The sequence below is a fragment of the Melanotaenia boesemani genome, chromosome 13 (assembly GCF_017639745.1).
Source record: "Melanotaenia boesemani isolate fMelBoe1 chromosome 13, fMelBoe1.pri, whole genome shotgun sequence".
In the NCBI taxonomy this organism is placed as follows: domain Eukaryota; kingdom Metazoa; phylum Chordata; class Actinopteri; order Atheriniformes; family Melanotaeniidae; genus Melanotaenia; species Melanotaenia boesemani.
The window spans coordinates 6,958,354-6,983,103 of NC_055694.1; the positions used below are offsets into that span (position 1 = coordinate 6,958,354).

At 39.1% G+C, this 24,750-nt stretch overlaps 2 protein-coding genes across 4 annotated transcripts; one reads left to right on the forward strand and one right to left on the reverse strand.

The window, feature by feature from the left end:
* Positions 1 to 904: 904 nt before the first annotated feature.
* Positions 905 to 12,304, reverse strand: peds1 (plasmanylethanolamine desaturase 1). Of its 3 annotated transcripts, XM_042003457.1 has the most exons (8): positions 12,030 to 12,207; positions 9,600 to 9,719; positions 9,432 to 9,523; positions 9,207 to 9,351; positions 8,872 to 9,084; positions 2,817 to 2,965; positions 2,335 to 2,460; positions 905 to 1,915 (listed from the first exon to the last, which is right to left on the reverse strand). In XM_042003457.1, the coding sequence occupies exons 1-8, from the start codon at positions 12,163 to 12,165 to the stop codon at positions 1,769 to 1,771; spliced, it is 1,128 nt and encodes a 375-aa protein (XP_041859391.1). In that variant the 5' UTR covers positions 12,166 to 12,207; the 3' UTR covers positions 905 to 1,768. The 3 variants fall into 3 exon arrangements, with proteins under 3 accessions (XP_041859391.1, XP_041859390.1, XP_041859389.1); XM_042003455.1 differs by lacking the exons at positions 905 to 1,915; positions 2,335 to 2,460; positions 2,817 to 2,965 and adding an exon at positions 5,447 to 8,745 and having other exon boundaries at positions 12,030 to 12,304; XM_042003456.1 differs by lacking the exons at positions 8,872 to 9,084; positions 9,207 to 9,351; positions 9,432 to 9,523; positions 9,600 to 9,719; positions 12,030 to 12,207 and adding an exon at positions 3,893 to 3,989.
* Positions 12,305 to 17,682: 5,378 nt separating this feature from the next.
* Positions 17,683 to 19,212, forward strand: cebpb (CCAAT enhancer binding protein beta). The gene has a single exon (XM_042003454.1). The coding sequence runs from the start codon at positions 17,873 to 17,875 to the stop codon at positions 18,761 to 18,763; it is 891 nt and encodes a 296-aa protein (XP_041859388.1). The 5' UTR covers positions 17,683 to 17,872; the 3' UTR covers positions 18,764 to 19,212.
* The last annotated feature ends 5,538 nt before the right edge of the window (positions 19,213 to 24,750 follow it).

A 24,750-nucleotide genomic window follows, 5' to 3' on the forward strand; every position in this document is an offset into this window, starting at 1 on the left:
ATAGTGGCATCGTTAAGAAACACAATACAGTGGACCTTCTCTTAAAAAAGAGGAACACATCCAAAGTTAAGGATGTCCTTATGAGCATTTCCTACCTCTGTATTGTTACTGTCTTTTAGCAGTTTTGCCACTTTTTGTTGCTTTAGGACCTTTTCCAGCAAAGTCTTGTGGTTGTTTGTTTGTTGGCCATTTTACCAAACAAAAGTGACCCAACTTTTGATGTCAGGTGTTTCATGTAGTCAGCCTTGGTTGTCAGCCTATGTACAGTCTTGGACTGTTTTAGTTTTTCACCTTTTGGTGAACAGTTTGTGTTGCTTTACTGTTGTTATATGCATTTTTGTAATTGTTGATCTTTCCATTGTTCAGCTCATGTTTGCTTTTGCCATTTATTGTAGTCAGTTTGCACAACTTTGTAGTTTTTCTGCATAATTTGACTTCCTGTAATTCTGTCCCTTACTTGTTCCTATTTTTCCCCTTTTTGAGATGTATAACATGTGTATTATAAATATATTCAAATCTGTTATACATCTATAGTTGAGTCACTGTTTTTCCTTCAGTTTCTACTAATTTTGCATATCTGTAGTTACCATTTCTGAATTTCTACAGCCACTTAAAGGATTAGTGGACTTGTCTTTTAAATTTTTTTTAACAGATGGGGTCCATTTAAACAACCCTTAACCAATAATCTTGAAATATTGCTTTCACCATTTCACTCCAGCATGCTGTATCTTATTCACCCATAGAGCCTATTTTAACATTATCATAACTTCCTGACTAAAGTGTACGTGACATGTGCCGCATATTTGCTGAGGGCAGTGAATAACTGCAGTTGTTTATACAAACACTTTAAACCTGCCTGACAAGCAACCTGTGAGCACCAACACAAATTGATCTACAACACAAATGCATGAATAAAGATTTATGAAAGAAGTGAAGAGAGTAAAACAATTCATGACTTATCACATGAAGTTGCAACGACAGTTTCAGAAGTCAGGAAGCTGCTCTGGTATAACACAGGACTGAAAGAGGTAGTGGATTTCACTTCTCTTTCAAGCAAGGTATAAATGCAGACCTACAGTAGATATGCATCTTAAGATATAGTTGTACACATTACCATTACTCATTTATGAGATTGTTTGGGAGGGAAAAAAATTGCAAGCCCATGTCAACACACAGAAGAAAATCTTTCATCTGGTCACATGACAAGACATACTTATTGCCACATCATTAAAAATCTTTTGGAAACAGGTTTCACATGTACACCATGACAGAGAATTATGTTTTAACCATACGTCTTGTGAGCTATGCAAAATAAAGTGGGTATTTTCTATGATACAAAAAGGCAGCACACGAAGAGAAACACTCAATAAGATCATTTATGTTTTTGTACAATCTGCATTTTTTTCCACAAATAATAATAATTAAAAAAAAGATAAGATGTACAGTATTCAAATGATCATCTCTGGTGTGAACTGACAAGTCAAGTCCACCCAGAGCTCCAGTGATGGAAGAGGGAGGAGGGTCAGGGGCTGGAATGATTTTCATGAAAGTATTTGTGTGCGTGTTTGTATAGAGATATGTGTGTTTGTGTATCTCTTTGAAATCGGTATATGCGTTTGTATTTTTAAATTTTCTGCTGTGTGTGTGTGTGTGTGTGTTGGCAAGAAGTGGAATGTCACATGGTAGAGGTTTGGGGGTGAAAGCTGAACAAAAACAGCAGAAATTTGGGGAAGAAGGAGAAAAAAATGGAGGCAGAAGTAGTAGAAGCTCAGTTGGTGTAGATCTGGCCCTCTGGTGGCTGAGGAAGCTTCATGTTTTCCTTGCATGTCATGAGACGTCGCAGCTCCAGCAGCACCATCCGGATACTGTAGGAGTTCTGCCATTTGGACAGTGCAGTCACTGAATGCATGTCAACCTGCAGGACAGGAGGACAGGTTACACTCTGAAAAGCTCATATAACTGCCATGTAGGTTTTTCGGCTACTTCCTTACATAAAAACTTAGAAAATATTTTTAATGCTAGTTTTAACCCTTAAAAAGCATCTTAATATTTTGGGAGAAATTATTATTCGGGAACCATTATAGCTCATATGTGAGTTTAGTTATATTGTTGTCATCTTTAACCTGGTCTTTTTTATTCAGGAACTTGCTAATTTGGACCAACCAGACTACAAAACAGTCATAATAATTGTGCAAAAAGTGCTATCCTTTTTTTGTGCCACTTTAATGCATACAAATGTCATTTGTATTTGACACACACACAAATTATGTCAATACTCTTCAGAACAAGAAATTTAAATCCAGTTAAACAGGAAATGCTTCAGTAGTTACATACCACACCGCTGGAAGTGTGCACACCATTCAAGTTTATCTTTGTCACAAATCTGACAAACGGTGGTGACTCGGGATAACCTGGCCCACATTCAACCTTCAGATTGTACATCCTGTTTTCATAGCTCGTCTGTGGGCAGAGAAGTGTGAAAATGGAAACATTAAACAAATAGCACATGATTTTCATTATATACAACAGCACCACGATACCCCAAACTGCAGGTGTTTTTAATTCAGTTAAAGAAAAGAGGTAAAAATGGTCATTAAACTAAAGCAATAAATGACCACAGCAGCAATGACACAGAAAATGAGGTGAGGCAGTGTCAATTACAACTTCCATGTGTTCCTTTTCATCACATGTAGGACATATCTGATCACGGACAGAATGCATGTACAAATGTGTGCTCTCTCAGTCACATAACAGTTTAACTTAACTTTAAAAGGCTTACAGCACAGTCCTGATTGTGTTAAAATTGCATCACTAACCCTCGGAGGACCAAGAATCACCCCTCTCCATCGTGTTAAGGTCATGTCCTCGTCATCCTCCAAACCCCAGCTCACTGTCCCATCTCCAACACCTTTCTGACCTTCCTCCAGCTCCTCCAGGAGCCGGAAATTGCGTGGGACTTTAACGCCTGTTTGTGGACAAAAACACACAGCAAAGCGCTCACATTCAGACATGCACACTTCCGACATTACAGGTTTAAACGGGTCCCTCCAAGCTAAACAAAAGTTTGCAAAAGCCTCCTCCAGAGCGGTGATTCGCAGAGATAAAGCTATGGGTCGTTCAGGAACGCCTTTTGTCGAGCGGCTTTTTTTAGCAGCTAATGGCAGATGTTACTCGTGTCCTCTGGCTGCGGCGATGCTGCATCATCTGGCCTCTGCAGTGAGATACGTCGAGACTGCGCTGTTAACAAAGCCATCTAAACAAAACACAGCCACACTTTCAGCTGGCGCAGCGATCCAGCTCATCTCCCTGGCATGTCCACACCTCCCTGTCATGTTTTCTCCATTAACTGAGAATCAGCATCGCAGAAAACGTACAGTCATGGTTGACGTTAAGCATCTATGCAGAAAGTCTGAACGCGGACGCACCGTGACACCTGAAAAATGCAACAAACGTTGTTTTTCTTCTTCTTTCCCCCTTTTCCAGCATCAGTGAATGAACTAATGTTATAAATAAGCTAACGTTAGAACAGGGTGGTGGTGTAGTGGTTCGCAAGCGTACACCATCATCATTTAAATGCTAAAATGAGAGCAGACAACTTCAACGGAACTATACGTACAAGTGACAACAATTAAATGATTTCGCAGCTTTTAAATGTGTTAAATTGTTTGGCCGTTTGTGCAGCATTCCGTGCTTTATTTCTAACTTAACGTACGTTAGCTTAGCTGTTGGCATCGCTTCCTATTAATTCTCTCCTGCTTGCTTTTGTTTTAACCTTTTCTCGCTCACACCGTGTCGCTCTCCTGTTATACTTTACAATTGTATCTTGAAAATTCACCAATTCGCTTAATCAATGACGGGTTCGCCTGAAGATTAATATGCCTCAATCATTTACCTGATCCGGCGGCGACCGCCATCTTGTCGCTACACAACGGGAGCGCGCACGTGCTTTTGCCGTTGTAGGGAACTGTGCGTGCGCGGAGGGGGCGGAAATCATCGCTGTCTTTGTTGTCTCCAACCAGAAAAATGCTGTTATTTACAACGGAACTGAGAGAAAATACGTACCATGTAACATTTTATATGTTGGTTGCTTTCATAAACATGTTAAGTTGCCTAGAAACTCACACGAGTTTGAATAAAAGACAACTAGACTTATTTTAATTGTTTTATTGGTTTTCAGAACCAAGAAAAAAACAGTCCAGTTGCTCCAAACTCATAGGATTACCATGGACGACTTGAGAATCTACATTAAGGAATAGCTTAAATAAATTTCAATTAAGTTTTTTACTAAGTGAATTAAATATAACACTCAATTCAGTACAGGTTAAAAGAAAATTTGGCATTAGTCATTGTCATCATTTGAGTAGGACTATAACTGCTGGCAGCAGTGTTACTATATGTTCTATACTGTTAATGTGGAGCTGAAGAAGCCTCTGACTGAAGAATTATTGTCCATTATATTAAGGAAGTTATGCGCCATTCTTAAGTACCTGGGAGTGACTATCAACCACAGACTGCACTGGAAATCCAGCATATGCTGTGTACAGGAAGGGGATGAGCGGACTCTACTTCTAGAGACAGCTCAGATCTTTCATTGTCTGAGGCAAATGTTGGAGATCAATATGTCATCTCCAGTGTGCTTTTCTTTGCTGCTGTGTGCTGGGGAAGCAGCATCTGAGCCGGCAACATCTACAGACTGAACAAACATATAAAGGCTGTCTCTGTTGGGTACAAACTGGAAAATTTTAACACTGTGGTGGAGAGGAGGTCACTTAACAAATCAGTTTCCATAATGAATAACGCTGACCATCCTCTCCACCACACACTGGTCAGACAGCGGAGCTCTTTTAACTGACTCTGTCATACGGACAGATACAGAAACTCTTTCCTGCCACATTGCATCACTGTTCAATAAGTCACCTCTGACAGACAGGGAAGAGCTGCTTTACCTGCGGTTTTTATCCACTTGCTATTTTATTGTACTTCTTAAATTCTATTTTGGTTTACACATTGTTTTTTTTTACTTTGCTTTATTTTGTTTATCTGAGTCTTTTGTGCTAATGTGTGCTGCTGCAACCCCTAATTTCCCAGCTCTGTCTGTCTATCTTCTTTCAGTCTTTGATACTGCTGCTTCAACTAATGGCTGCAAAGTTGATAGATTTGTGAGATTTAACATGAAAGTGTTAATTAGGGTGGGGGGTGGGGCATCTGGACTTAAGCTACTTCACACATGCCCTGCTTGCCAATAAACTGAACATGTCTGTGTCATGTGAGAATAACCCGTCTGCTGCTTTCTGCAACACTTTGAGATGGAGATATAAAAAGGTATACATTTCACTTTCAATTCAGCACAAGTGTGAACCCACTTTGTCATAAAAGTCATAACTGTGGTAGTTCAGGCTGATGGAAGTCATTTTTAAAACAAAGAATAAAAAAACACACACACAAAGACAGCTATTTATTAGTTTATTTATAAATACAGTTTATTATATACATTGTAAGCCTCCCAAATGGAAGACAACAAAAAGGCATCAAGGCATTATTCTGATATCTAAACTCCATCACCACCAGCATAAATAACCAACAACATCCATGTGAGTCTTGCCTCATAAAAAGTGGGTACATGAAGGGCAATTTTAAGTCAATAATCAATAAACTGTTTCCCCACATCTTTGGCAAGATTGACAAGATTGACAAATCAATTGTGCAGGCATAAGGCAATTCAAAGTCCAAGGGTCATTAAGTGTGTTTTTTTTTTATCTTCTACAGCAAACATACCAACAACTGGCCGTCCCACTTCTCAACAAAATCATTTGCCTTTGCAAAAATGTGGAAAAATGTTTAGTTAACTATATACCCTCATAAATTAGTCTTCAAATCCACCAATGAAAGCTCAGCACATCGAAGCAGGAAAACCGAACACAGCTCAAATCACAAATTCTACCTTAGTAACAAGAGGCAAACATAACCATACTGGTTTATGGCTACAACTTAGGATACAGAAGTCATTTGACTGCTTTGACTAACCAAATCTGGTAAGTCAAGCAAATTAAACAACTTTCATATTAACAGCCTTAACCATCATAAATGGACTGTTTCTTTTCCACACAAATTCCCGTTAAATGACCTAAACCATCATAACCACAGTCCTGAGATCATCTGGAGGATAAATTTCTCTGTGTTAGATCCATAACCAGAATACCAATTACAACAGCCACAAACAGCAAGCCTGTCACTAAGCAAGAGTTAATGATGGTTTAGATTCTCTCTGAACTCACCAAATAGCTTCAGTGCAAAGTTATTTGTTCTGAAGCTTTAGGTCTGAATCTCGCCAACTAATTTATGTCACATACAGTATTTTCAACCATCTTGCTGATAACAAAAACACCAACATCCTTAAATTGCCTCATCTTTGTAAGAAAGCACAACACGATTCCCTGAAGCGCCAAAACATCTAGCAGAGCCAAAATTCTCTATTTTTTTTTCCAGTAACTTGTCTGTCAAAGTCCAAATGAGTCTAAACATCATTTTACCAAACACTGAACAAGAAGAGCTACATAAAGAACCTCTGCAGGCCGTAACGCAGTAACACGCAACGCCATCCATTTACCAGCTTTTATTACACCATGAAGCGCACAAAAAACTGCCTCTCACAATATTCTACAAGCACTACCTGCAGCGTACTCCTGCTGTTGACCTATTGTGAATAATCATATGTGATCAAGTATGAAGGATTAAATAAACGAGAATATTACCTAACATAAAACTTTGGTTGTAAAATGAACCATTACTATTATTAGACTGTCTACTTTATAACATCAGAAGCCTTTAACTTGGCCAACCAAACTTAACAGCAAGGTTAGCTCCTCCTATTTAAACCGGAAACCAGGATTTCCTTGGAATGAAGGTAAGATCTTAGTGGCTCCAACTTGGGACCATATGGGCAAAGTTTGGGTTCTTTGTCGAAAGCAGTTCCATCTTTAGCGGAGCGAAGTGCTCTCTGTTCAGTGTCTGCTTTCCACAAAGAAACACTGGTGACCTGGGTTATCTTTTTCACAAGCCGACATGCCTAGGGCATCTTACATCTGAGCAAATGACATCTTAACAAGTAAAATTAATTTTAACATGCGGTTTATTAAGCAGCTATCTTTTCTTTCTTTTTTTCTTTTGCTCCAGTTATCCAACTTAGTAAATAAATGTAAAATATTAGAAAAAACAAAGGCATTTACCCTAACCAGATTAGTTAAGACATATACTTAAGGGCCTCTTATTACACTGCATAGTTACTAGCTGTACAATACATTTACAAATAACTGGCTAAAGCATTTTTTAAAAATTTTAACTACTTAATCTTACCTAAAGAAGTGAGGAGATTTCTATGACCGCAGCCCTTAAAATATCATTAAGTCTGCTTGTCACAGATACCAAGAGGGTACACACAGTGGCAAGATTAATGATTGGGAATGTTGCGCTCTGAAACTGACAGTCTCTTCCCAGGATAAAGAAAAATAGCAATGTTACACATGGCTGGCACATAACTTTGGAGCACCAGTGTCTTATTATCTGCGACACACAGCCCAGAGTGACAGAATTACCACCGCAGCACCACAAAAGTGCTGCAAAAGAAGCAAGAGACACACAAGTACTGCATCTGTGGAGTGTAAGGCAGCTTAACTAAACTGCACGTTAAAGTCAGTCAGATATAACCTACAAGGGATTTTTCACTGCAGGTGTGTGATCGTCCAAAGACACTACTTACAAAAAGACAGAGCGACCCAGCAGATACAACAGCAGGATGGTTTTCACCCAGATGTTGTAATGGCCAAGATCAACGCTGGTGACAGCAATGAAGCCAATATCACTAAACCAAATCCATGTTGGGAGATGATGACTTTTTTAGCATCTTTGTGTTAGCATTCATTCTTCCTCTGCAACTATTAAATATGGCTGTTTTAGAAACAACAATGGGAAAATATCTATATTTTTAAACACAGAATGTCATTGCCTAGTTTAAAAAAGTATCAAAAGTGTGCAGAGACGAACCCAAATGTGCAAGTAGACAATAAATGTAACAGTAATCAGTTTGATCTTCAGCTATCAAAATTGGTAAAGCATCCATACATCATTATAACCTTACAACTAACCATGATCTAATTCCAAAGTAAAACCCTTGAGAAGATGGAGATGCAAAGACTGATCCACAGAAAATTAAGCAAAGCTCAGCGTAATGAGAATTATCAGTTCTCCTAATCAGCGGCTTTCGAGAAGGAAAAGAAAAAAAAGCGAGTGCTGATTCTTCCAAGTGCTTTTTCTTGTGTTTGTTTAAAATTGATTTCAAGTGTTTTAGCAAAAATGTTAAAAAGTAATGAGTTGTGTTGACAATACAAAAGATATACTGCAATTTGGAAACCTTATCTCCATGAGTAATGAAAAATTCCATCGACAAAGCCCTCCGTTTGAGAAAAAGAAAAGAAAAATGTGCAAGACTTAAAGCTATGGCATCAGAAACTTTTAGTTTTTCATCCTGTAGATAAGAGTTTAAGTGAGGCGAAAAACAAAAGAAAAACAAGGGGGATTAGAAGCCCAGGCAGAGTTTTCTGAGGTAGGGTGAAGTTAGCTAGCAGTGCTAATTCACTTTTTTAGCCCATTTCAGGTCGTCCGCCCTCGGCTTCTCTCCCGTCACACCCTGGATGAGATCCTCCAAGTTCCTCCAGAAACCCAGCTTCTCCAGAGGGTAGTTCAGCCAACCTGGAGAGAGAGAAAAAAATAGCTCAGTATTAAATTTGCTCCACTTTCACACTAAAAACGCTTAGACGTCGTTGTCAAAAGGCTGTATTTTTATCTGTAATCCCCCTGAGGAATCAAGAAACAAACCCGTGGTGATGCAGAAGTACGTTTCATGTGGCGAGACGTGATGGATGCGGTGGTGTTTGCGAGGGAGGATGATGTGGCAGTCTTGCAGTAACACCACCCAGCGAGGAAGGCCGAAGTACGTGTGCGACCACTTGTGAATCTGGTTGGTGAGAGTCACAAATATGGCCAGTGCAAACAAGTAGCAGTACCAGGAGTAAATATGGTAAATCTCCACTGCAATTAAAGAGAGAAAAAAAAACATTATGCATTTGTTGTTTTTTTTCTTGTCTCTGAAGGATTATATCAAATAAACAGGTTAGATCAGATTTTGGCATTTCTGTAGAAAAAAAGCTCACCAGGAGAGAAGGTGAGAAAGTTAAAGGCCATGTTTGCCAGAGGGACTATGGTCAGCATGCAGTTGTCACCGTTGGTCTCGATGAAGTCGTGACGGGTGATGGCTGTGGGGTCAATATGGTGTTCTCTGAATGGACGGATAAAGGCCTGCAGGATGGAAAATATATAACAAATTAGTAAAAAATATTCTCTGTTAAAAACACAATAGCTTTAGATAAAAGACATACTTTTCCAACAATGGGTAGATCCACTGATCCCCACGTATCAGCCCCCCAGTGAACAAGTCCTGACGCAAAATCTGCGGTGAGTATTCCCGCCACTGAAAAAGAGTTTAAGTGTCACCAATAAGACAATTTAACATCAAGACATTAGAAGATTTCAGATTCAGTGCTTACCAATGCCTAACAGGATGGACCACAAATGTCCAAAATGGAAATTGGCAAGCAGGTGAATGAAGTTGAAGGCCATGAGAGAGAAGCAGAAGATGACACTGATCCATTCCTGACATCTTTTGCCTAAAAGGAAAAAAATGGGTGGGAGGAAAGGAGGATTTGGAAATATTTCTGATAAGATGATCAGCTGCGTCGTGTCAACAGTTCAGTCACCATCACTTGAACATCCAAAAATAAAAAGTCCAAAGGTTAATCAACTTATCACATTTAATTATCAAAACACATACTCTAACATTCCTCTGCTCCATGCAAGTTACATGACAGTGAAGAGCAGCTGGACTTGAAATTTCTGTCTGCATCTTTATACTCAAATAAACCTACGATTTTTACCACTTAAAGTGTGAAAGGAAAAGTACTTCTCACCTCTAGCTGGCAGTCAAACCAGTTAGCTAGCAAGCTGATAGGAGGAATTTGTATAAAGGGATGATTTACTGTGGAAACGCAAGTTCTGTGTTCATTAATAATGTAGTTGCAGTCTTCGGGCTGATTTAGGTCCCATTAAATGAGACGCTAAGATAGTAAAATGCAAAAGTTGTGACCTCTTGTTTACACAATAACAGAGTTTTGGATGGATAAAACCACACAGGTTTGAAAATGGGCTCAGAGTGAAATGTTCTGAAAAGGCAAGGCGAATCCGTTCCATGCAAACACAAACAGGAATTTTTTGGTGACGATGACGTCTTGCACGTCGGGGTTGGTTTACATCCACAAAAAGCACGACAAAACAACAATGGTGGCCACTGTGTTCTGTTTGTACTACTGAATCTTTTAAAGTTATTTTGGTCTCTTAAAGCAAAACCTGCTTTTTTTTTTTTTTTTTGTAAAAAATAATGGCATCCGCAAAGATGAATATATAAAATTATGCTAGATCAGCGGTTTCCATTAGGGATGGGCAAATTGATACTCTGGAGTCAATACCTCGATATCAGCCAGTCAGTATTGATATTGGATTCAGTACTTTTTTTTAAATAATGAGATACCATTCTGCTGATACAAAACATGCCGTTTGTTTTCATTTCTTAAAGTTTTAGGTAATAACACTGCATGCAAAGCCCCACGGTGTTTTCCTTCTGTGTCACATGATTATGGTAGCCAATCAGATGTCACGATGCTGCTGCTGTCATGGATATGGTTTTGTTTTGATAGTTTACAGGTTTAATGCAGGTTATTGAGCTTTAAGTTTTATTATAGTTATCATATTACTATTAAATTTTATTTTTTATTTTCCAATTAATAAATGTGAATAATCTTATATTAATTTGTAGTTTAATTATTTTGTCATTTTTAAAAAAAAAATTTTTTTTCGTAGTTTTGTTTAATTTACTCATAAGTTAAAGTATTTTTCCAAGTATTTATGTTCTTGAGTTTTATTTATATTTCAGACTGCCCTTGCAATACAGATATTAATGCACACTGTACAATCGTAATTTTCCTTTAAAGGGCAAAAAGTCTTGGTATCAGTGGAAAAACTAACATAAACTAATGGCACCGTATGGACAGGAAAGATTTTTTGTATAATTTATCCCTGGTCCCCAAACGTTTTGACTCATGACCCCCAAGATAACATTTGATGCTGATTGCGACCCCCGTCCAGAGTGGGTCATCCTGCAACCATCCTCTGATTGTAAAGCTTGAAAACTGTCAGATTCTTCAGAAATGTGAAGGATAAAACGGTGGATTATGTGATCAGCTGTGACAAAAACACTCATATGCTGAAAATCTGTTTCTCTCGCCAATTTAGGGCCAAATTGGGATTTTTATTATGGCACGAGTAATAACTTAGTTGTTTATGCATTGATAAGTTTTCTTTTAATTAACGTGTTAATTTAACAGTCATTTCTTTGCATTAACGCGTTTATTTTGACAGCCCTAAAACAAAATCACTAATTTATTAGATGAATCAACTTTTTTCGAATACGCAAAGGGAAAGATTTGGGGGGTTTGCATGGAAACGTTGTCGTGTAAACAGAGCCGGAGGAGCAACCCTGTTAGGTCACAACAGTTCCTGCTAAGAAAAGGTCACACCAGTACAATGACCAGCAGAGGCTTGTGAGCCTGAAGCTCAAACAGTGGATTCTTCTAACCTCCGCCCGATGCTCGAAATGTCAGAGCAGCAACTCCAACACAAATTCAGCCAGTCTCACATGATTCCTATTGTGTAACAACCGCATAGTAACAAGCCCAGAACAGCTGCCGACGGTTCGATAACGATAAATCCTCACAGTTGACGACATTTTTGGGCCCTTTTCAGCAGCTTGTTCCATTTCTTTTCTTTTAACTAACTAATACCAGTCGCTATGTCACGCCACTCGTGGCCACTTGAGCCGGTAGGACCAAACCCAAAAAGAAGAGCAACAGAGACGATCGGCTCACCTGGCGAGTACAAACTGGCCAGTTCTCGGGCACCGGCGTGTTGTGGACCCCATCTGGCTGTGCCCCGGTCCGGTCCCTGTGGCTCTGCGGTTTCTGTTGCCAGTCCACACCCGTTCTCGCTACCTGCACTCGCCATTTCTCCTCTGTGGGCCCGGCCCCTTCAATCTTTCTACACACAGCCAGGAACCAACGAAATCATCAACTTCTCAGCCCACAGAAGGCGTTGCGTTTTCCACCAATCAAATACAAGTTGTTGAGCACGGTAGCCAATCAACGCGCGGAATAATGCTCCCTGTCGAGCGGAGTGGCCAATAGTAAGGAGGATTGTGAGCGGGTAGCTTGCATTTCCTGGCCCTACCCGTCCAGTTTGCTGCCCTCAACCTTCTTCTGAACACTAGATGAAGCTGTAAGGACGTGGAATGCTTAGACAAAGGAACAGGTGCAATAGCGACATCTGTCACGCATTACATTTTGTGTTGCTACACCCCCCAGCTGTGACAGATGAGTACTAAAAACCAAAAAGTTTGTTTTTAAAAATAAGAAATTCCATATTTCCCAAAGCACAGTAAAGGTTTATTTCTTAAGAAAGAACAATTCTTGTGGAGTGTGACTAATGCTAATGATAACTGAGCTTAACAAACATTTCTGTGGACAATTTGCTGCTATTTTTTCTATCATCAATTTTTTAACCACCCCAACCCCACCCCCAAGTTGTTTCTGCAGCTGTAAACAGAATTAACTACAAAAATACCAAAAACCTCAATATGAAATTGCTCCTAGAGGGCTAAAGGTTCTTATCAGCAGACACATAGGTATTGTGTATAAATGCAAATGAACAAATGTACTTTCCATTTAAAAACATATATATATATATAAAATCATGAGTTGAATAGTTGCTAAGCAAGAAAAAAGGTATAAAAGTGAAATATGAATTACAGATGCTTCCTGTAGCCGCCTGACAGATTCTGCCTCTGTAAAAGAACTAGCTTATCTTAAGATTTCATCACTCCTTTGATACGTTTAGTAACAGGAGGCAACAAAGGGGCACCCCGGCACACTGAAGCACCAACATATTTTGGGCTGCCTTTGAAGGCAACTGGAAACTCAGAATTCTTGTCATTTTACTGTGGGAAAAGTAAAGAAATGGTGTACTGATAATAGTAATACAGTTTTTTCTATTTTCTTTCACACACTGATGAATATATATCTGAAAGAAATCACTAAGCATTTTACCACCAACCTTCAGGATGGAGGACAGTTATTTTACATATTACCTCTTTTTGTCTCTTCCTGTGACATTAAGAAAATATTGGAGTAATTAATAAAGATTTTGAAAAAGATAATCATGGTGCTTTTAAGTATACAACTACACTTACATGAAGCTGTGAAGTGGGTATATTCTAGTGAAAAAGCCTTGAATGTACTAGACCCAATATGTTAAGTGTATTTAAATATAAATTACAAACAGGCTAATAAAAAATAAGACATAAAAGTAAATATTTCTTTCATTTTAAAGGCTGGTTAATTAAAAATTGTAATGAAAATTACACAATAAAAATACTGCTGCCACAGGTAGTCCACTCTCACCACTATCTCATTTTATAAAATATAGTCCAGTGTTTTCTCTGCAGAAGGACTGAAACTTTGCATAATATGACAGTATAAACATTCAACCATGGGCTGGTACTAAATGCACTCCCCAGATTTTAACAACCCATTTTCTTTTTACAGGCAAGTGTTTGCATTTTTCAAGTGAGGGTTGTATGCAAAACACAAATTTGAAAGTAACAATCACAGTTATTAAAATTTGTTTCCTTTGAAACAGAATGAAGTGATGAAAATGTCAAATATTTATTGGAAGGACAAACGCCTCAAGACTGTAATCAAGTACATATTTTAGTTCACATAAAACTGTTGCTGAGCAGATACTATACTGGACATGAATTCAGCATTTCTGTTCTGTGACATCCTAAACCTCAACTTCTTTTTGATGTGCAGGATATGTGACTATCTTATGTGATTTAATGCATGATGACATATCTTATCATAAAAGCTTAAATAAAGGTAACTGGATAGAAGTCCAGTTTTTTAAAGACATTTCACCTCACATCTGACAGGCTTCTTCAGTTCACAAATGAATGAGCCAATAATCTACACCAGTCAACTCCACGACGGCTGCAGCTTTTCAGTGTTTCCCTGCTCCAACACACCTGACTCAAATCAATGAGTCATTGTTTAGAACTTTGTAGGCTGTGGGATCCATTTAATTTAAGTCAGGTGTGTTGGAGCAGGGAAACATTGAAAACCAGCAGGACTAAAGCTCTCATGGGACCGAATTTTTTAGCCCTGATCTCAACCGACAAATGAAATATTTTAGAACTTTTCTCATGTAAGTGTTAATGTATCAGTAATGATAAAAATAGAGAATTTTCTAAATATGTTTTAGAGAGTAAAGACATCTTTTGGAAATACCTACAAATCAGAGACTGTATTAGTAAACAACAGTTTACTGTGCCCCAGAAACCAGTTTTGGACTTTTTGGAATCACCTTGTACAACACTTGTACAACACACACACACACACATATACATATATATATATATATATATATATATATATATATATATATATATATATATATTTATATATATATATATATATATATATATATATATTAAAAAGTGTTGGAATGACCTCCTTGTAAATACATGAGGCTTAATGGGTGTGTTATGAACCATTGCTGATGTACTGCTGTGGCTGCTAATTTGATTTAATTTGAGTTTATTTGAAATTCAACTCAATTCACTTATTTTCAGTTTGTAATGATTCACATGTATACTAATCACTGGACGGTGAACATGTAAGAATGTGTTGCGGTACTGTCTGTTTTGTGTTGTTAAGCATAAAATAATAAAAAGTTAAATTACAAAAACAATTTTCTGTAAAAGTGGGAGAGGGGCTGCTTGTTTTTGCAGTAGTGTGATAAAGTTACTTTTTCTCATCTGAAGATACCAAATTGTGTGGCCAGGGTTGGATTAACAGTCAAAGTCCCACATTCATTATGAGCTTGTTAAGTTTAGCTAATTGGATTAATTTCATATTTATTTGTCAGTTTGAACCAGTATGTTACAGTTAAGATAACTTTGTCTTGTCTTAAAGGGAAACTTTCCAATCTGGATTAAAAACATTTAACCTCATCTTGACTGGAGGCCCTTGTACAGGATACAGCATGAGAGACGTGCAGTAGAGAAGATTTGCATTAGTATAAAACACCAATCCTAACATGTAGCATGCCAAAATCACAGGGACAAACCCAGCTAAAAGACTCTACCAAGCATCAGCATCCAAACAAAACACAGATCAACCCCTAAGCAATTATATGGGAATTTAACAAAATGAGAAACTGTCCACTTTAAAGCTTCTGCAAACTTCTCCACTTCAACCAAAACAACACAAACTTGTTAAAGCTCTGCTGGTTACAAAGATGTCTGTCTCACCGTGGGACAAAACTCTGTGAACGAGCGGCCAAAGAGTAGCAAACAGAAAAATCAACGTTTTACTTTTGCTGTTTTGTGGTCACGTTTTACTACATCTTGACACTATGCTAATGTGTTCTCCTATGACTCTACCTTTGAAATGAATCCGGGGTTTTATAATGAAGTATTCTCACTTCTTTCTGGATCCACACGGTGTTTCTAAGCTGAATTTGGGGGCTATCCCTCAATTCTCCTGACTCCTGACTAGGATTGACAAAAGTGTCTAACATTGGCTGATGGGTTCATGAGATATTTACCTGTGTAACACCTTTATTAAAACATCTGTTAAACAGCTTAGGTTAACTTTTGTAGCTTCTATTTTTGCACAGTTCCTCATCAAACATGATTTCACTAAAGATGAACTGGGCTACTATCCACTGGTTTTATAGTTTTAAGAATGTGGTTTACTTTTAGCAGGATATAAGCATTTATATGTACATGTTCCAGGTATATTTACTCTGACACAGTAACACAGATCTTAATTCTACTACTACAGTCATTGTACTACTACAGTCATTTAGCAGACGCTTTTCTCCAGATCTTGATTCTGACATTTCTAAAGTAATCTCACATGTCTCAGCTTTCTTTTGAAACCAAGATTTTACATTTAGCTCATGTAGTTGTAAAGATATTCATAATTTATTTAGGGTATGTCATTTCAGACAGAAGGCAGAAAAAATAGGACTTAAGAGGTTAATATTGAGAAGAAAAAAAAAACAATGGCACAGTTGGAGTTATTTTATAGAAGCAGTCTGTCAGCAAAATCCATATATCAAGCCTTTGTGTGTGGTTGTCTTACAGTTGCTAGTCTTGGTTGCAGCACATACATATGCAAACAAATGCATCGAAATTTCCCCATAAAGACACAAAATTGAGAAGAAGAGTGTAGGTTGAATATAAGTGTGTACTGGAAAAGCAGAAAATATCTGGATTATCAAACAGAAAGGTGTTGACCAGAGGTGAAGCAGTCCAAAAGTATGACTAGATGGAGTATTACAGCTCACCACAAGGTGGCAGTATAGCTTCTTTCTTTCATTATAGCGGAACATTTGATACGCTGCTTTATTTGCATTTTTGTTTTCTTTATTTCTAGAACGTTCTCGTTCATCTGAGCCACTGACTTAAGGCAGATATAAATCTAGAAATTGTAAAGCACATTGTAAGTGCTAATTTGTTATAAATACCAATATAAGGGACATCATTAGATCTAAAGGTTTTTGTTTGGTTGCTTGACAGAAAAGCTGGTGGTCAGTTTATTAATAGCCTGTGCAGATTTGTTCATAAGACTTTTTGACCAGATACATATGAAACAAAAGCCTGCATTGCTTGATGCAGGTCGTTGTGTCCTACATTTGTTGTGAAGCTATTTAATTTAAATGTCATGTTGTGGAAGAAACTGACAATCACAAAAATCTATAAACACTCATTTAATTATTTCAGACATAAACCAGACAGACTGAAAAACACCCACTCTGACCTTTATACAGTATTGGAGTACATGCATCATCTTATATAGGACCACCACAAACACGCACACACACACGCGCACACATACACACACACACTCATTCACACAATGCGTAAATGTTCTAGTTTCACGTTGCGTATGGAGGCTGTGGGGATCCAGCTGTCTCGAGATGAGCTCGTGGCTGCTGTTGTAAGGTAATTACGTATGAACTTAGAAAAATGTAAACATGTTATGATGGAATTTTTCCGTTGCTGTGGAGTTTATGAGAGTTGGCTGAACAGCAGGTGGCGTACTGTCAACAAAAGCTGGTGAAGAAAAAAGAACTTCTCTGCCCATGTTTAATGACTGGATGTGTGAAATGACGGTTTTTGGTTTGTATTTTTACTTTTTATTCGTGTTTTAGTTCCGTTTCATTTCAGAATAAGTCAACAAAAAGTCACTGTGATTATACGTGACTCTGAATTCTGCTTTATTAACATGTAGAAAAGAAAAAAAAGGAGAAAAAAACTAAATTCTTGCTCAAAAACAAACAGCTGAATGAGGAAACGTTTTAAAGCAGCACAGGTCGTTCGTTTGCCACGGCGCTGCGCGTGACACACCTGGCTAAACCCCGCCCCCGAAATCTGAATAAAACCCCACGAGACAGGAAGATCTGTCAATTCCTCCCAACCTATGAACCCCAGTGAAGTAGTTGCTGCCAGCTTCTGACAGCAGTGGCACGGGAGATTTAAAATTACCACATTCCGAACATTTCTCCTCTGAGGCAGCGGGACCTACACCACTCAGGGCGTCTCACCTCAGCCCTACATCCTCCTGCAATCCGGCGGGTGTTAAGATCCATGGAAGTGGCCGGCTTGTACGAGGAGGGCAGCTTTGCTATCCACGGTAGAGACAGCATTATCAGTCCCATCGTCGGCAGCTCGTACTGGAAGCTCGGTGACTCGATGACGGAGCTGGGCATCGAAGAGCGGGAGAGAGCGATCGACTTCAGTGTTTACCTGGATTCCGCTTTGCACTGCCCGCAGCTGGCGGCGCACACGCAGCACCAGGGGGACGTTTTCTCAGATTTCCTGGCGGAAAACAAGATCAAAAGAGTCACGGCTTTGCAAAACTACAGGAACTACGGGCTGTTGAACGAGCTGGAGTCGAGTCAGTGCGACAACTTGAGGGACCCCAGGGAGCCCTACGCGCTGGGTTACGCTGAGCTGCAGGAGACCCGCGTGGACAGCGTGCTCAGTCCTGAACTCGTGGGGATCCGCTACAGAGCCGCCGCCGCCGCCGCCCACGACGCAGCCGACAGAGACGACAGCCAGGAAGACTCAAAGATGGAGAACGGGTCTTCAGGGTTTGACATGAGGTCTTACCTTCACTATCAGTCCACCAGTGGCAGTTTGGGGAACATTTCCACAGCGTCCTCGACTTGCTCCAGTCCGCCTGGCACACCTGCTCCGTCAGGTAAAGGCAGATCACCGTCACACGGAGGCAAAACGTCCAGCGGGAAATCAAAGAAGCGCCTAGACAAGGACAGTGAAGAGTACAGGCAGAGGAGGGAGAGGAACAACCTCGCGGTGAGGAAGAGCAGGGACAAAGCCAAAATGCGCAACTTGGAGACTCAACACAAAGTGCTGGAACTGGCGGCAGAGAACGATCGTTTACAAAAGCGCGTGGAGCAGCTGTCCAGAGAGCTGGCCACCCTGCGCAACCTGCTCTCTGCCACCGGACAATGTTAAATACACCTCCACCAGGAGACCCCTCTGGGCTGCTGATGGACTTTAGAGCAGGAGGTGATTTCACTGTGCTGAAAATGGGACGCTGCAGGTGAAGACGGCGACCACCAGTTTACAAGGACACTGAATGAGATTGAAACAAGTGGGTGCATGGATTGCGCAACCATTCACGACTTTTCACATGTCACCTTAGCTTTATTCTCTGATGTTATGTTGGTGTACGCAGTATTTCTGTGCAGGTTTTACATACATACCAGTGAATTTCTACATTTTGTGTATCTGCAGCAATGGCTGTCAAGGGAAGAGTTGTGCTGCAGTGAAATGATGCAACTCTTTGTAATAGTGTTTGCAATGAATGAAATATGTCTAATAATTTAATATTCAAAAGTGAAATGTTTTAATTGTACTTGATATTTTATTGAATTAAATAGATTTATACTTTGTTTAAACAATTTCACTTGTTTTTCTTTCTTTTCTGTCCTTTTCCAGCAGGTGCAAGCACAGACAGGCAGACATGGGCGTTATTCTTGCCCAATATTCACACTCATCCCTGACTGTGTTATTCCATATTTTTCTTCTTTGGTTACAACATGTTGCAGACATGAAATCAGCACAGCAATAAGACAAATGTGCGGTTTTTAAATTCAGGCTATTATCAAATTAATTAAAAACACTGCAGGAATTTAATCTCGTGGTGTGTTTTAAAATCCCTTAAATGACTACTAAGGCCAGACTCAAATCACAGATTATTATGATTTATTTATTATAATGTAATTAATGTCTCCGTGAAACAGAAAACAGAGTCAAGTGATTTGAACAATGCAGTCTTATAAGATAAATGAATACTAACTGGGGAGTGACATGTCAATTTGGTCACTTAAAAGTGGGAGAATTCCTCTTAAATCATGTTTAAATTGTGGTACATAAAAGCAAAAAAAAACATTCTTCACATGACTGCTAAGTAGGTCTTAACCGCAGCCTCGTTTAACATTTCTGTTTACTTAATAATGTGACTCTGGTCCTGAAATAAATCAAGCCAATTTATGCTGAAATGATACTGCTGAGAGCAGCAGAAAAAAAAAAGACTCGGTCAGTCTGCACGCAGCACAGAAATGTTAGTTTTATCTTTAGCACACAGCTCTGTCAATAGTCTGCTGGGTCCACTGGCCCAGAGAGGGGTTCAAGGTTGCACAGAAATTAATCAGCAACTAACCTAGTCACACCACCTCAGGTCACCCTTGAACAGCCGAGTCCTGGCAGTGCAATGAGCACAGGTGAGACGTGTTTATCCTGAGCAAACCTTTAGCCTTCAAGTAGGATAACATTTAGCAGAAAATTCACAACTTAAGAACAGGAGTGACGAAAAGTGTGTTACACCAGACAGGCTAGATAAGTTGACAAATGGTTTAGCAGAGGAATTTACCAAGCCCTCGGACTGCATTGCACTGCGTTCGCAGCATGAATCATATCTGTCACAAGCAAGCAAAACCCAGACGGAGCAGATAAACAAAAAGAGCATGGTGTGATTTGCAGGTGATGATTACAACCCAGGGTGTGGAAGTCAGGTTTGCCACACTGCCTGTGAAAAGTCATGTTATGCTCCTTTAATAGGGCATAAAAGCTGTTGTGCTGTTTGTGCTCTAAGGAATGACATTTTGGATGTTTCAACACACTCAATGATGAACTGTTTAGCTTTTAACAGTTGCACAACATCCTCCCTTTCCAACACATCACCACCAGAAGAATGCTACTCCCACATTTTAAATAAGACATTGTTATCCTCTGTGTGCATGACAATAAATGCATGAAGTTGTGGTTTGGCTTTAAGCTTAATTGAAGCAAAATGAGTGGGGTAAAATAACATTAATCTGTCTTCAGAAATAGATATCTAAAACTGGCACAATCACAGCGTGTCCGAGAGGCATTTCATTGTTTAGTGTTCAGCTCTTGAAGTTTCCCCCCCAGACGCAGTCAGAGTTGGCTCAGATTCATTCAAACATTCTGCAAATTCCTTCTTCGATGACCCCCGGTGTCCTGTCGGAGCCACATGTGGTCCTTCTCTGCTCCTGGCTCACATGCTGACAGGCCAGAGGGAAATTCCCACACAGGATGACCTCTCTTTTTTTTTTCTTCTTCTCCTTTTTTTTTTTTTTTTTTTTTTTGTCAAAATTTAGCCCGGCCCCTTTTCCTCATTTTACCGGCAATGGGCAGTGTCTGTCGGTAAACTCCTTGTTGCATCACAGCCCCTCCAACTGGTTTGCTAAAAACTCCTCTGATAAAGCAGTACAAACACACACACACCCACACACACACATATACCTGTCTTCCCATTGTCCACTTTGTGTCAGTTGTGAAACTGAAGAAACTTTTCCCCCTATGAGTCAGGCTAATGTTAGGAGCTGTTCCTCATAAAATTCTTCATACTTTGTTGTCTGTTGTGGTAATTTAGCATCTGAATGTCCAAATAAATCCCAAATAACCTTCAACAAACTTTGGTTGGAGATGCATTTCTTGTCATTTTAAAGAGAAATATCTAACACTAACTTCATTAATAGGAGGATTTAGTGCTGTTACACTGAATAGAAACTCAAAGCTTTGGGATTAACCAAGCAAAACTCTATTTATCCCAAACCTTTGGAAAAACACAGTGTTTATGTGCAGCTGTAGGATAGTGCTTAGCAATATGTAGCTGTTGTTTTAACAGACGTGGTAAGAGCAGTTGCCTCATATCAGCCACCATGAACGGCTTTATTATTAAGTTACAAAACACATCCCAGCATGTAACAATGATGACATGTACTTTTTTTTTTTATCACTTTGAATATCTGCAGTAAAACTACAAATAGAGGACAGATTAACAAAAGAACCTGAACCTTTGACCCCTACAGCTAGATCAGTGGTTCCCAAATTTCAAAACGAAGAGAAAAAGACACAAGAAGGCATATCTTCCCCTGGTCTAAACCAGGTAATGGTAACAGTATACGATGGGTAATGAGGAGAGACCACGGTCGGTTGCATGTGTCAAAATATTAGTACCTGACAGTTTGAAACCAAACAAGTTACAACAAGTTGGGGAGGTCTTACTCTGAACACAAAGAAAAGACCTCTGATTGATTTGTTTGTTTGTTAGTTGTTCTACTAAAACAGCATCTGTCTCATCAAATGCTCAACTTACCTCATAAAGTAGAGTCTAAAAAGCCTCACACTAGCAGTAGAAGTGATAATTCCCTTCACTACTGATATTGTTGTAACTATAATTAATGAGTTAGCAGCCAATGAACATTTTACGGCACATTTCTTCGAACGTTTAATTGTAAGTGTTGGGGTGAACAGGTAGTGGTGGTGGGATGGGGTTGTTGATGAAAAGTTTGGGTTAGAGGATCCCTCTGCTACGATGGAAGGCATTTTTCTGACGACGACGGTCTCCTGCAGGGTCACATTGCTACCGTTCGTGGATCTCCCAAACACACCGTTTCTTCTTTCTTTTTATTTTTTTATGCTAAAGACCCACCTAATGTCCTAACACAGCAGGGTGCTGCAGGTTTTAGCAAACGCCAACACAAAGGCATAAAGTGTGAAAAGTTAAGGTAAATCATCTAGTTTAAAGTGTGTTGTTTGTTCCACTTTATCTTTGAAGCAGTATGGGTTGTTAAAAAATATTATAATTTCGTTTCAATGACTTAGCTAAAGTTAATGATCATAACTTCCTCTTTAGTTAACTTTCCTTCACTTGCAGCTGAGAAACTGAGTCATTTTAATGTCCTGCTGGATTGTCAGACACTGAGCTAAAATGTAGTTTATTTTTAAATTATTCCTTCCTGCAGTCTTGCTTGTAGTTTAACATGATTCTGAAAACCATTTATTCATTTCATTTAAACAGAGAGCAAGGATTTCCAAATAACTTATATTTAACCCCCCTGGAAAAGTTGGGACATTTTGTAAGATGTGAATGACAAAAATGCAATGATTTGCAAATGTCACAAACCCATATTCTTTTCACAATAAAGCATAAAAAATAAATATATAAAAAATAAATGCTGAAAGTGAGACAAAAAAAACATTTCATGAAAAAATATTTGGTTGCCAAACGTGGGGGCCCAGCCTCCTGGATGGGGTTACAAAAGGCTGGAAAAGTGGGTGCTATAAAGAAGCAGCAGCAGAAACATGCTACAGTTAATGAAACTAGCAAGCAGCAAATTAGTGACATGACTTAAGAATACAATGAGCATCTTAAAGAGACAGAGCCTCTTCAGGAATCTGGAAAAACTGTGTTGATCTGTTCAGAACAATGATTTTTAATGTTTTAATTTCTACAGTACATAATATCGTCAAATATCTCATGATTTTTAGTTTTTAGTTCTGTTTTTTTATTCTTAGTTCTTGTTTGGTTTCTCTTTCTCAGTTTATCCCTTTTATTTTCTAGTTAGCTTTCATTTTCTGGTCCCACCGCACCTAGCTCTCAGTTGCTAATTGTCACAGCTTCTTCTTATTCATTGTTTTTTCCCCAGTTATTATGCACCCTGGTTTTCCTTGTTCAGTGCCATATTATTCTTGTATTGCGTTGTCTTGTGCGTCATGGCTGCTTCAGTCATTATTAGTCAGTCAGTCTTAAGTTCTTCTGAGGGTTTTGCTTTCATTGCTTTCTTCCTTATTCACCCTGGCTGTGCAGCGCTTTATGATTTACAATAAAACCTTTTGTTAAGTTCACCTGCCTGCCTCCCATCTTTCAGTCCTCCATTTGAGCCCAACTTCTTATCTCACTTCATTCACTGTGACAGATTCAGAGAAACTTGAAACATCCCTTTGTGCAAGGGACTAAAATCAGAACTGGGATGCTCATGATGTTAAGGGCCGTCAGAGAGCACCGCATTAAAAACAGACATGATTCTGTCATGGAAGCTACGACATAGGCTCAGGAACATATCCATAAATCATTGTTGGTGAACACCATAAGTACGGGCTACGAAAGAAGCCACATGCGAACATGATAAAAAAAATAATAAAATACAAAGAAATGCACTTGCACATCACATGCTCCCATTTAGATGGCATCTTTTCCAGACAAGACTTGGGATATTTCTGCAAGACAATGTTCAGCTGCTTACTGCATCAATTCCAACAGCATGTCTTTGTAGCAGAGACGTCTGGGTGCAGTACTGACCTGCTGCATTCAAAAATATTTGACCCATCATGTGAAGCAAAATGCAAGGAAGACTGTGGACTATTGAGCAATTAGAATCACACAACAATGGGGCAAAATTCTTCCGGCAAAGATCCAGACATTAGTTTCCTCAATTCCTAGACAGATTGATGTAAAATGAAGAAGACATGCTGCACAATAGTAAACATGACACCATCTCAGTTTTTATGAGACATTCTGCCAAATTCAAGCTGAGCTAATAGTGTTCATGAAATAGTCAAATGTCTCACTTTCAAATATTTAATGTTTTCTGTGTTCTGTTGTCAACAAAATATTGTTTATGAGATTTACAGACCATTACTTCTGTTTTTATTACATTTTAAAAAGCATGCTGAATTTGAAATTGGGGTTGAACTCTCACAACTTCAACCTTACTAAAACTAGTTTGGACCCCCTTTTCCTCTCAGAACTGTTTAAATTTTTCATGGTGTAGGGTTTACAAGGTGTTGGAAACATTCCTCAGAGATTTTGCTCCATACTGACATGACAGCATCACACAGTTGCTGCACATCCATGATGAGAATCTCCCGTTCCACCACATCCCAAAGCTGCTCTATTGTACTGAGATCTGGTGACTGTGGAGGCCGTTGGAGTCCAGAGAACTCATTTTCATGTTCTAGAAAGCAGAGGGAGATGATCTGAGCTTTGGGACATGTTGCATTATCCTGCTGGAAGTAGCATCAGAAGATGCTACACTGTGGTCATAAAGGGCTGGACATGGTCAGCAACAATACTCAGGTAGGCTGTGGTGGTTAAACCAGGCCACGTTGGGACTAAGGGGATCAAAGTG

Bases quoted from the DNA above. Each gene is read 5' to 3' on its own strand.
- peds1 (XM_042003457.1), bottom strand. From the start codon at position 12,165: ATGGCGAGTGCAGGTAGCGAGAACGGGTGTGGACTGGCAACAGAAACC. The intron at 9,085-9,206 runs GTGAGCTTTTTT...CTTTAATTGCAG, and splicing joins CTTTCTCACCTTCTCTCCTG to TGGAGATTTACCATATTTAC. The intron at 2,461-2,816 runs GTTAGTGATGCA...CTCTGCCCACAG, and splicing joins TGATTCTTGGTCCTCCGAGG to ACGAGCTATGAAAACAGGAT.
- cebpb (XM_042003454.1), top strand. From the start codon at position 17,873: ATGGAAGTGGCCGGCTTGTACGAGGAGGGCAGCTTTGCTATCCACGGT.